General features: G+C 45.0%; 1 protein-coding gene across 12 annotated transcripts in view; it reads left to right on the forward strand.

The window, feature by feature from the left end:
- Nucleotides 1–11,062: 11,062 nt before the first annotated feature.
- The window catches only part of RIMS2 (regulating synaptic membrane exocytosis 2), a 775,110-nt gene continuing 772,791 nt past the window's right edge, over nt 11,063–13,381 (forward strand). For 11 of the 12 annotated variants that reach the window (XM_031935888.1, XM_031935883.1, XM_031935887.1 and 8 more), the window contains exon 1: nt 11,202–11,377. In XM_031935888.1, the coding sequence (XP_031791748.1) occupies nt 11,202–11,377 (176 nt within the window). Of the gene's footprint in view, nt 11,378–13,381 lie in introns of all 12 variants that reach the window. The other variant, XM_031935886.1, reaches the window with a different exon arrangement.

Genomic DNA, 13,381 nt, shown 5'->3' on the forward strand with positions numbered 1-13,381 from the left:
TAATAATAATAATAATAATAATAATAATAATAATAATAATAATAATAATAAATTCTTACTGATCATTTTATAGAGGATTTTTATTTTACAAGGGGAAAACTAAAGCCTTCAAAGTTGAATGACTTTTACAAAATTTTTGGCATGGTAACATTTTCTTTATATTAGACACCCCATAAAATATGCAGCTAATAAACATGATAAACTTATTTTTCTTTCTCTGGTATTGGGATGAACTAAATTTCTCTCCACTAGTAAGATAAAGAGTCTAATAAAGTTGGGTTATTCTTGATTTCTTCTGTTAATCCTTTCTTCACTCTTCCCTTCTGGGAAATGACAGGGCTTTTTTCTATCTCCTTTTCACTTTAGTGTTATATGATGCTAATCAGAAAGATAGTGAAGTAATTAGGGATGCAGTACCATCAGTACACAACTGATAGTAAGCTTTGCATCTCCTTTCATCAGATCTAGGATGAGGTTTCTTGAATTTCATAGTGCCTGGCAGAGTAAAGGACATGGAGGAAAGCAGCTGGATCAGGCACTATCTAGATAAGATTAAATCAATCCTCGTAGGCACAGGGAGACATCTGAAGCATACAGCAGCCAGTCACATTGTGGAAGATAAACCCACCTTTTGTTTCAGAAAGCCACAATTGTGGGAAATCTTGGATTGCAGGCTATTCCTAATTTCCCAGATTTTGCCCCAAACTTCTATAGTAACCTCCTATATGATTTTACATAAACGTTGATTACTTTTTATTTTTCCAGTTGGGAAGCTTGCTATGACTTTATCTTCTTGCACTGAATATCAGGCCTATGTTGATTACTTCTATATCAATTATAATGCTTGTCTTACAAATCCCTGGGTAGTTTGACTCTTTTTTTTTTTTTTTTGCCATGAATCTTTATAAGAAGATGGGGTCGGTATTCCTGGTATTCCTATTATTGATAGTTATTTCTGAATTCCAGCTGGTGTCAAAAATCTTTTCCTGGGGAGAATATAACCTAATTAGAGTGATTTATTCTTTTCTAGTGGGGAATTCATTAACTTAATTTCAACCAACATTTATTACATGTAGTATTGCAATTACAGGATGGTCATGACATACACCTTTGCTTTAGGAACATATTGTCTAGATTTTTAAGATTTTCTACACCCATTACATATTGTGCATCTGAGTCTAATTCATGTTACACTAAATTTAGCAAGACTATGTAATGTGAAGTGCAAACTTGGATACTGTGGGGAGTGAAAGGAGTTGTAATTAATAATCATACCTGATCAACAGGTTAAATAAAGACTGTCTTGGGATAGTGTCAGACAAAGTGGAACATATGGTCACCTTAATTAAATATCAGTTTCTGTTATACTTGTATTTTCACATTTTAAGTACGATAGTTATTAGGGACCATGTTGGGTTAGATATAACTACTTTATGATGTCTATTATATGCCAGGCACTACAATAAAAGTGTGCTCAGATTTAGTCAGGGAAAGCAAATATATGCATGCAATCATATTGAGCAAATGCATATAGTGGAATGAATACTGGACAGGGAGCCGGAGACCTAGATTTGAAAATTAGCCTTGAATTTCAAGCACTCCCTTTGGTCACATCATTTAACCCCTCTGAGGCTCAGTTTTCTTACCTGTAAAATGGAATGATACTAATTTTTCATAGAATGAGAAGGTAAAAAAATGTGACAGCACTTGACACAGTATGTGTCAAATAATGTATGCTTGATAAAGGGTTATCTGAGTTTGCTGATGTTCTAGTTTAATGAAAGACAACCAGAAAGGAAGCTAGAAGACTCACTCTCTTTGTGAAAACTTATTATGCAGATTTTTTTTCTGATCTTCCATTGCCAATCCTGCGAGTCATATTATTTTGAAGCAAATCTCAGATGTCACATCATTTCATCCGGAATTATTTTAGTATTTATTACTAAGGATTTCTTATTTTTAATATCATTACAATACCATTATTATCCTAAAATTAACAATAATTCCCTATTATCCTCGAATACCTACTGTCCAAATTTCCAATTCTCTTATAAAAGTTTTTTCCAGTCTTTTAAATAAATTCAGAGTCCATAGGCCAGGCACAGGGGGAGGTCGAGGCAGGAGGATCACTTGAGACCAGGAGTTTAATATTGGCTTGGGTAACACAGTGAAATCCTGTCTCTGTAAAAAGTTTTTTTAAAAATTAGCCAGGTGTGGTGGTACCTGCCTGTGGTCGTAGCTAGTCAGGAGCCTAACACCAAGAGGACCACTTAAGCTCAGGAGGTGAAGCCTGCAGTGATGCAGTGAGCTATGATCGTGCCACTGCACTCCAGCTTGGATGACAGAGCAAGACCCTGTTTCTACAAAAAAAGAAAAGAAAGAAAGCAAAAGAAAAAAAATTCAGGTTCTAAATGAAATTTCATGAATTATTTGCATCTGGTTGATGTATTTTAGTTGCCATCATACACCAGTCAGAATGGCTATCATTAAAAAGTCAAAAAGTCAAAAAGTAACAGATGCTGCTGAAGTTGCAGAGAAAAAGAAGCGTTTATACACTGTTGGTTGGAGGGTAAATTAGTTCAACCATTGTGGAAGACAGCACGGTGATTCCTCAAAGACATAAAAACAGAAATACTATTTGACCCAGCAATCCCATTACTGGGTACATACTCAAAGGAATAGAAATTCTTCTGTCATGAAGACATGCAGTCAACCTAAATGCCCACCATGGTAGACTGAATTAAAAAAATGTGGTACATATACACCATGGAATACTGTGTAGCCATAAAAAAGAATGAGATCATGTCCTTTACAGGAACATGGATGGAGCTGGGGGGCCACTATCCTTAGCGAACTAACACAGGAACAGAAAACCAAATACTGCATGTTCTCACTTGTAAGGGAGCTAAATGATAAGAACACACGGACACGAGCTAAATGATAAGAACACACGGACACATACAAGGGAACAACACACACTGGTGCCTATCGAACAGTGGAGGGTGGGAGGAGGGAGAGGATCAGAAAAAAAAAAAAACTAATGGTACTAGACCGAATACCTGGGTGACAAAATTATCTGTAAAACAAACTCTCAAGACACAAGTTTACTTACGTAACAAACTGAACTTGTACCCCTGAACTTTTTCTTTCTTTTTTTTTTTGTTTAGAGATGGAATCTTGCTCTGTTGCCCAGGCTGAAGTGCAGTGGTGCAATCTCAGCTCCCTGCAACCTCTGCCTCCCAGATTCTAGCAATTCTCCTGCCTCAGTCTCCTGAGTAGCTGGGATTACAGGTGCACGCCACCACGCCTGGCTAATTTTTCGTATTTTAGTAGAGACAGGGTTTCACCGTGTTGCCCAGGCTGGTCTCGAACTCCTGAGCTCAGGCAATCCACCTGCCTCAGCCTCCCAAAATGCTAGGATTACAGGCATGAGCCACCGTGCCCGCCTTACTCCTGAACTTAAAAGTTAAATAAAAAAGCATAAAGATGTAATTAAGAAAATAATAACATCAGTTATGCTACGTCTCTACCTCTAATATAGTCCTATTTCACTTTACAGACCTGCTTATTGATTGCTAGGAGGGAAGCAAAAATAGAAACAACTTTATAATGCTATAAATGAAAGATGAAGTCTGGGCGAGGTGGCTCATGCTTGTAATCCCAGCACTTTGGAATGCCGAGGTGGGCGGATCGCTTGATGTCAGGAGTTTGAGACCAGCCTGGTCAAAAATGGTGAAACCCTGTCTCTACTAAAAATACAAAAATTAGCCGGACGTAGTGGTGGGCACCAGTAATCCCAGCTACTTGGGAAGCTCAGGCAGGTGACAGAGTGAGACTTCGTCTTAAAAAAAAAAAAAAAAAAAAAAAAAGACAATTATTATGTTCCCACTTTTAATATGAATAGCTCTACGAGTTTTATGACATAGCAATAAATAACTTCCTATATTGCTAAATACACAAAAAGTAATTAATAATGCTTACCTACACTAACATCCATTAAGCTTTTCATTATTTTTTGGCCTTGAATTCCAATAATTAAACTTTACTAATCTCTAGCTTCTTTTCCAGGAACAAACAATGTATGTTTCTCTCTGAGGTTGTGCTCTTTGGCCATCGCTAATATAATACTATTATTTTCATTAAAATGAAATTATAGTCCTATAACCAATAGCTATGTACTTTGAGTTGCTTCTACAATAATGATGATTAACTTCAGATGAACCAGTCATATTCTCTCACCCAGTTCCTGGTCAAGAAATAACATGTTGTCATCTGACAACTGGCAAAGATTAACAGTCAGCTGTGGCCACTGCACTGACTGACTCACTCAGGGATTTAAACCATGACCTTGGCCTCATTATCATGCTGTTATAATCTACTGAGCAAAATAGTTACAAAAATAAATTATGAAAGCAGGAAGCAAAATTCTGTTATTTGTGTCTCCAGGCCCAAACCATTATGCATCTGAGTCCATTGAGTAATTCTACTAGTAGGCATTTTAGACATGGGTGAAGAACTGAAGGCAGGATATCCTCCTGAAAATCAAAGCTGATCATGTCAGTTCTCTCACTAAAAAACCTCCACTGTCTAATGATGTAAGTTCAAATTCTTCAGCACAGCATGTAAGATTGTAGCATAATCTTACCAGAACCAATTTCTCCAGCTTTATGTTTTGCTACAACTCCTTGCCTCCCTTTCTTCATACTCTAACAACTGTAATTTTCTCATTATTTTGTGACTGCTCATGTATTTTTTCAGTATATATTTATTGAGTCTCTATAATGTATGAGACACTCTGATAAGCCCTGGGGAAACTGAAGTTAAAGGCACATTATTTGATCTTAAAGAATTCATGGTCCAGTCGAGGAGACAGACAAGGAAATAAATGGCCACAACACACTGTGACAAGTGCTATCTATAAGCACAGTAGGTATACTGGTATGACAGTCTAGGGAAAACACGTGGAAGAAAGGGAGAGAGAGGGACGAGTATATGGTGAAGACAAAGAAATTAACTAAGAAAGTTATGAGAGAGGGAGTAGAAAAGGTGATCTAAGTTGAGGGAACAGAAAGTCACAGAGATGAGAAAATTCACATATTCAGTAAAGTGCAAGTAGACTGTCATGGCTGAAGAGGAGGATGTGTTTGTAGGCTGGGTTGGAGGCAAAACTAGAGAGGTAGACAGCAACTTAATCCTAAAGGAATCTGTACAGCTTGGCAAATACGTTAGATGTTACTTATTTGCACTGCTTTTCCCTTTTTTTGAGAATGCTTTTTCCCTTTTGCTGCCCAACTTAGACAAATATAATAATGTCAAATCCTCTTTCCAGAAATTCATTGAACAAATATTTGTTGGAACACCTACTATGTGCCATGTATTGTTCTAAGTGTTTGGGATACATTAATACAATTCATACTCTGTCCTTGTGCTTATATTGAAGTACAAGGAAGTAGATGGTAAATATAATAAACTGGTATATATTTAACTTGGAGTAAAAATACAGTTGTCAGAGAGAGTGGTAAGTGCTGTGGCAAAAAGAAAAAGTAGCGTAAGGTAAAGATCATCATAATGACCGGGGAGGGTGTGGGGCAGGTAGGAGTATTTGACAATTGAGCAAAAATTTGAGGAAGAGGGATTTAGCCAAGTGAGTATCTTAGTGAAGGGTATTCTAGGCACAGGGAACAGCTCAAGGAAAGCCTAAAAGAAAGTACTATGAGATGAAGTCAGTGATCATGTGGGACTTGTAAGCCATTTAAAGAACTCTTGCGAATGAAGTGGGGAGCCACCTTGGGATTTTGGCCAGCAGAGTGTTTTGATCTAATGTTTTAGGAGGCTTCCGGTTTGGCAGTGTTGAGAAGAGACTATAGAGCTGCAAGCATAGAAGCAGGGAAACCTGTTATGAGAATCTATAGAAATGCCCACCATCTAAGCATATTTACATGCAGTAAGGGGTGCTGCAATGATTCTGAGCATCGTGAAACACCCAGCTTTTGTAGCAGAGTACTAGGTCCTCAGTAAATTCTAGTGAGGTAACTATTTTAGTTTGTGACTTTAGATATACCTCCTAATACTTATTTACTTACAAGTAGCTCTTACTCATATGTAAAAATGAAAGTCCACAGAATTATAGATTTCAAGAGCCTATAGGAACTGCAGAAAGGACTTGTGGTTTTTTTGTTGTTTGCTTGTTTTTTTATTTTTTGAACTCTGTCACCCAGACTGGAGTGCAGTGGCCTGATCTCAGTATACTGCAACCTCCGGCTCCCAGGCTGAAGTGATTCTCCTGCCTCAGCTTCCAAACTGGCGGGGATTACAGGCGTCTGCCACCAGGCCCGGCTACTTTTTTGTATTTTTAGTATAGATGTGTTTTCATCATGTTGGCCAGGCTGGTCTCGAACTCCTGACCTCATGCGATCCACCCACCTCGGCTTCCCAAAGTGCCAGGATTCCAGGTGTGAGCCACCATGCCCAGCCTATTTGTTTTTTAATCTATCTTTATGTTTTTGAGAGGGAGTCTTGCTCTGTTGCCCAGCCTGGAGTGCAGTGGCATGATCTTGGCTCACTGCAACCTCTGCCTCCGGGGTTCAAGTGATTCTCCTGCCTCAGCCTCCCAAGTAGCAGATATTACAGGCAGCTGCCACCATGCCTGGCTAATTTTTGTATTTTAGTAGAGATGGGATTTCACCATGTTGGTCAGGTTGGTCTTGATATCCTGACCTCAGATGATTCACCTGCCTTGTCCTCCCAAAGTGCCAGAATTACAGGCATGAGCTACTGTGCCCGGCTAGCCTGTTTGTTTTTTAAGACAGGGTCTCACTCATCACTCAGGCTGAAGTGCAGTGGAGCGTTCATAGCTCACTGTAGCCTTGAACTCCTGGGCTCAAGGGATCCTCTTGCCTTGGCCTTCCAAAGTGCTGGGATTACTGGTTAAACCACAGTGCCTGGCCAGGACTTGCATTTTGGGATTAGTTGATGGCCTGTCAAGACCTTGAAAATTCAGTGATGAAGACAGCTGTTACTTCTAAAGTTCAACAAGAACATTGCAGTTTTGACTCAACTTTAAATGGTTCATATACTGAGGCACAGGCCAAAGTAAAAGATAATGCTGTACAGGACACAGTCAGATGAAGATTTTAAGTAAAACACTGTACCAAAACAAACTAAACACCTCTAAGATCCATACTGTAGAAAGACCAAAAGACAGAGATCTTGTGAATACATTTTACTTTCTTTAGTTCTGAGCCTAGTGATCTTCTGTCAAACTGGGGCAAGTACTTTGAAAAGGAGTTCATTTACGCTAAAGTCAATTTAAAAATTCTATATGATATATATTCTATGTATGCGACATAGAAATACTGTGACAAATTTTTACTTCGTCCAGGTGTGTGAATAACAGTGGAAGATTGTTTAAAAGACTTCCTTCCACTCCTAAGTAGTCCCTTTAATAGGAAAAACACACCTAGTTGTAGTAAAAACTGTAAAAAGGAAACACAGTAACAGTAACCTCACTGACTTCTGCTTCACTCCTGTAAAAAGTCATATGTTCCAGTGCTACTGGCTCATGCCCATTGTATTTCATGAGCTGGCACTGTCTCCAGGTAGGCGAAGCATGGGTGGGGTTGCAGGGAGACACAGCCTCAGGCACCCAGCATGCTAACCATATGACTGCTAGAAAGCAGTGCAGGGCCCAGGGGGTGACCCTCTACTGTAAAGGAAGCCAAAATCGTCTAATTTGGACTGCGACTTTGAAGTTCACATTTTATAGACTCAAAATAACTAAGCTATTTTAACCTCAAAAAGTTTAAACCTCAGAGCAGTGTGTATATTCTGGTTTCTGGTTCTGCTTGGGTTGATAGTTAGCTGGGGTTGGGGTGTTTGTTTTTTTCAAATCTGGCACAGAAATAGTTGAATAAGGTAGACTGTTCCACCCATTCCTTTTGATTATTTTTAGTTCTGCTCTCTGCTCTTCTGAAGGAGCAGTTAGTGCATTTTAGCAGTACTGAGGGTTTCCTAAGCGAAAGTCAAAGATACATGTATTTACTGGTACATGTCATTGTGTATGAGAGGAAAGTATGGATAGTGAACGTCAATTTCAATTTCAGGTAAAAAATTCTGTTCTCTTTTAAAGTGTTGGTTTTAGTTGTCACTTTTTTTTTTCTTCTTAGTTTGCCACTTTTTTTTCCCTTCTCCGTTATCTATTTTGCAATGCATATAGTGTAGTTCTCAACATTTGTTATACCTTAATCACTTGGGGAACTTTCAAACCATATTCATGGCCAGGGTCCTAACACCAGAGTCTGATTCATTTGACATATGGGCCCAGGTGGTATTTTTAAAAAGAGACCCAGTGAATCTTCAACTCAGATGACTGGGGAAAAAAAAAAAAAAAAAAAAAGGTGAGACAGGCAATTTTAGAGTGCAGCTAGGATTGAAAACCAGCATGGTTTCAAAGTGGCTTAAAAATATCTAGGTTCTGGTTCCAGCCCTGCCACTTACCAGCTGGCTGTTCTTGGTGGTCTTCTGTTTCCCATAGGATGATGAGGTTAGATTAGAAATTCATAAAAATTGTTGAACTCTAAAACAAAATTAAATAAACTGGGATTCATATAATTTCATCTGGTTTGCTCAGCTCCAAAGAGATGAAAATGAAATGATCTGGAGTATGAGAGTGTTGCTTGAAACAAATGAGTAATAACTTAAAAAAACAGCTCTTAAGTAAACTTTTCCCTCTTCCCAATTACAAGGCATGGGAGAAAAGAAAAACAGACATTTGAGCTTAGAAATCACAGGAGACTTTCAGGGCTGCTTTGCCTGTCCCCAGCTCTCTTAAGTGGGGAGCTAGTCAGATGGTACCTGGGGAACAGAGGGAGGAGGGAGAGCGCTTACTACACACCAAGAAAGTAAATATAATATAAACCCCAAAGGCTTTACGTTACTCATCAGACCACAATATGGCTTGGTGCTAAGCAGCGCGCGTGTGTAAGGCTGGGTGGGGTGCGCACACACGCTCACCCGTGTGTACCCACACACACACACCCCGCACACACACCCCAGCTCAGTCACAGTCACCCGCATTGCTTGCCCAGGGCGCCCGGAAGAGCAGACGAGCCACCCGGCCCCGCCCCGCCCCCTCCGGGAGGGCTCTCGGGGCGGCGCCCAGCCCCGCGCAGAGCAAAGGACAGCGGCGGCCACCTCCGTTCTCCAGCAGCTGGTTTCTCGTCTTCCTTTGTCCTATGTCACTGAACCCATCTCCGTGCTTCGAAAATCTGACTCTAACCCGATCTCTTCGCGTCTTCGCCTCTTCTTTCTAGACTAGAGTGAGCGCCAAAAAGGGCCTGATAGACAGAAGCCGTTGGCCCCAGCACCGGCCCAGCCCCTGGCTCTGGACGATTCTTACTCTTTTCACCCTCACAGCCTCCAGTGGTCGCGTCATCTTCGCACCCTCCCAGCCAACCCTAACTCTCCTCCTCTCTCCCCGCGCTGTCCCGCGTCCTCCCCTCAGGATCCCTCCGCACATTCTCAGCGTCCAGCGCGGTTTTCCACAACTTCCTCATGCCCGGCGCCCCTCGCACTGTCCCTGCCCTCTACACCACCTGCGTTCCCCACTCGCTCCAACCTTTCTCCCCCGCTATGCCCCCTGGCGGGCCTCCAGCTCTCTGCCCCTTTCCTGGCCCCCATCCCTGACACCCCAGGGACCCTTCCTCCCTACTCACGTCCTCCCTCCTTCCAGGATCCCGCCCCGACACTTCGGGGGCCCTCCCGCTACGCGCACTCTTTCTCTTCAGGTCCTGACACCCGGGCGCCCCCTCCCCGTCACCCGCCTTCAGCTCCAGCCCTGACTCTCGGGCATCTTGCCACCCTTACGCTCCCCGCCCTACCCCGGTCTCCCCCACTCCCCCGCCTCTACTTCCCTACCTGACACACCTGGCACCCCTGCCCCCACCCCCGCTCACACTCTTCCTCCCGCCCCCGACATCTCAGGCGCCCCCCTCACACGCTCGTATTCTCCACACTTCCGTCCCCGAAAACTCGGGCGTCCCCTCCCTTCACGCTCAGTCTCCCCTCCCTCCCCGACCCGCCCCAGCCCCAGCCTGGAGATCGCGCTTGGGCAGCGGCTGCCGCCTGCGGGGCGCCCGCGGTGCCCGGGCCTGGGCGGCGAGGAGGTGACGCGGCCCCCGCGGGCAGAGCCCGGGAGGCCGAGGGGCGGAGGAGGTGCGGGTGGCTGCACTGAGCGGCGGCGGCGGCGGCGCAGGGCGCGCGGGCCCTCCGCGCCGACTCCATGGACCCAAGGGGCGGCGGCGGCGGCGGCGGCTGAGCGACCCTGGGCCGGGCGCGTGATGAGGAGGGGCCGGCGCCAGACCCTGCTGCACGTAGGAGCTCGCCTGGATCCGGGCGTTGGCAGCCGAAGGGCCCTGGACCCGGGACTCTCCGCCGCTAGCCCGTCATACCTTCTCCACTTTCGCTTCTCCACTGTAGCCGGGGGTGGAGTAGGGGTTTGGGGTTGGGGTCTCCGGGGCGGTTTCCGGCCCCGCGGCCCTCTCCCGGGCGTGCCTGGAGTTCTCCCTCTGTGGCGCGCGGGAGCCCTTTGACGCGTCAGCCGGCGGGACGGCTGAGTTGCTTCTCTGGGAAACCGTCCCCGCTTCCTCACGACCCTCCCCGCTCCCGCCTGGGTGCCCCTCGGGCCGGCAGTACTCTGCCTCTGGGCACTCGAAGCGAGTTCCCGGGGGGCTGGTTCGCAGGCACCCCTTCCCCTTCGAGGCGGCGCGCGCGCTCCCGGCCCCGACCGCTGCCGGACACACTCGCGCCCCGGTCCGCCTGTCGCCCTCCCGCCTGCTCCCTCCAGTCACCCCACCCTTAGCTGTCTCCGCCACCTTACTCCACCACCCTCCTCCGCCTCTCCGCGCACTCCGCGTCCCGGCCTCCAGCTCCCCTTTCCCTTGAACCGCTCACTTCACTGCCCATCGCCCGCGGGAGGAAGAAACATTTCCCGAAGCGCACTCCTCAGCCCTCCCTTCCCACACGCTCGCCCTCCCCTCCCCCTGCTCTTTCTTGGGGGAGGGGGGCTGTCGCCTTGGATTGAAGGCCATTGATTTGTATGTATTTGTCCCAGCGCTGGAGGCTGCCCCAGCCGCCGCGCCGGTGCCGCTGCTGCCAGTGGAGTTGCCTCCCCGCTTCCCTAGGGTGGTTCGGCTCCACCAAACATGTCGGCTCCTGTCGGGCCCCGGGGCCGCCCGGCTCCCACCCCGGCGGCCTCTCAGCCACCTCTGCAGCCCGAGATGCCTGACCTCAGCCACCTCACGGAGGAGGAGAGGAAAATCATCCTGGCCGTCATGGATAGGCAGAAGAAAGAAGAGGAGAAGGAGCAGTCAGTGCTCAAGTAAGGACCTGGCTCCATATTCCCGCCTCTCTCCCTGCCCTCCGCCCCCTCGGCCGCTGCCCTGCGGCCGCCTGCGCGCCCCAGTTCGCCGCTCTCCCTCCCGCCGGCGGCGCCCAGGCCACGAGGGCTGCGGCCAGCGCCGGCCGCCCGGGCTGTTTTCTGGGTGTCTGAGCGCGGGGGTGTGTGTCGGGGAGGGAGGGCGCCAAGGCCGGCTGAGGTGAGGGTGGCTAGCCTTAGGGCGGTGTGATTTTCCCTGGCGCCTTTCCGGATTTCCCCGCTGGTCATCTTGGTTCCGGGGCCCCAGCGGGCCTGGGGCTTAACCCAGGCTCTGCGCGTACCCTTTCCTTTCCCGCCGCGCGGAGGCTGTGACTGGGGCACAGAATCCAATATGGCCGTGCACAGGTGCTCCCTGGCCGGACCCAGGCGAAGGCGCGCTGGCAGGGGATGCGGACGCTACCCTGGTCCCATGCCTCCGCGGGGCGGCTCTACCAGCAACGCGGGACAGAGCAGGGCTGCCCACGGTGGCTGCGGGCAGCTGGCGGCGGTGCGGGCGAGGGGCCTAAGCTCTGTCGCGTCTCGGGTGGGTGTGCGTCCGCCGCCATCTTCCAGCCCCTCCCCCTCGGCGAGTGCTAACACCCTGCACTCTCCTGCTCTTCCTGTTTGCAATTAGTAAATCTGTTTAATCCTGAAGAGACTCCAGTTCCTACCATGACTGCAGTTTGGGATACTCCCTACCTTGTGAAGTTCTACTATTCGTGCTCACAGTCTTAACAGCCCGGGTTTTTCCGAGGGTGGGAGGAGTGAAAGCAGCACCCAGGCATCCGGTTACCGGCTCTGGAACTTCAGCACCAGGGAACTGTCCAGACAGGGTTATCTTTAGCTCTGAGACTCCTTTTCTGGTTAGTCTAGCAAAGAGATTTGTTTCTACAAGGTTTGCTTTTGAATGTTTTATGGTTATTTTATTTCTCAGTTACTTTGTGAAAGAGGTTGTTCAGAAGATGTGTAACCTTTTTATGTTTTTCCAACTTGGCTTTTTTCTTTTTTTGAAATGAGTTATTCAGATGATTCTTTTGCGTTTTATCAATTATACGTTTCCCATATTCTCTACAGAAATATACAATTGAAAGTTTAGAGTTCCTCTGTGAAGGAACTAATACACTCACCTCAGGTACATTTTAAAAGCAGGTTGTTGAATTTGGTTGTCTTTCATGTACCTATAAAGAAACAGGTTTCATTGTCAATAGGTATATATTTTCGTATTTTAATGAAAAATACAACTTTAAATAATTTATAGTAACAAATATTCATAAATCTTAGAGAAAGATACTATTTCTCACAAAATATTGAGTGACTAAAAGAGCAAATATGTTCCTGACATAACTGAAATCAAGAATTTCTTCATGAAAGCTAATTTCTAGGGTTGAATACTTATTTGGGAATGCTATTTATTAACAGCCTTGGGATATGAAGAAATTAAGAGACTTAAGCAGTTTACTCCAACTATTGGAAGAATAAAGCATTATTTTTAGAAGCTTTTTGAGCATGCTTCTTACTGTGCCTGACTTTATTTTGTATGCTAACCATGCCAAGCTTTTGATGACTTGCAGTTTGATATTTAAATATATGAACTTTTGCCTTTTACTATCATTGATAAAAATCACTGTGGCCAAAATGATGCTCCAGTTAAATGTAGTTTTATTTTTTTTGACTTACCTATTTAAATATAAAATGTGTTTTTATTTCTTCATAGTAGAAATACTATGTGGCTAGTTCACTGTAGTTCTAAGTTTATTTATTGTTTTAATATAGAAATTTAAGTGGACTTTTAAGTGTTAGGATTATTCAAAATGAACAGTATGTTAGAGATGTTGTGAAAGGGTTTTCCAGGTAGCTACATGTGTATATATTATATCTGTATGTAAACCTACATACTATTCAAATACATATAATATTTATGTATTCATATTTACATAGTTTAGATAGAAACAGATGTTCTCTAAATAC

This window comes from Piliocolobus tephrosceles, chromosome 7, assembly GCF_002776525.5.
Source record: "Piliocolobus tephrosceles isolate RC106 chromosome 7, ASM277652v3, whole genome shotgun sequence".
Classification (NCBI taxonomy): domain Eukaryota; kingdom Metazoa; phylum Chordata; class Mammalia; order Primates; family Cercopithecidae; genus Piliocolobus; species Piliocolobus tephrosceles.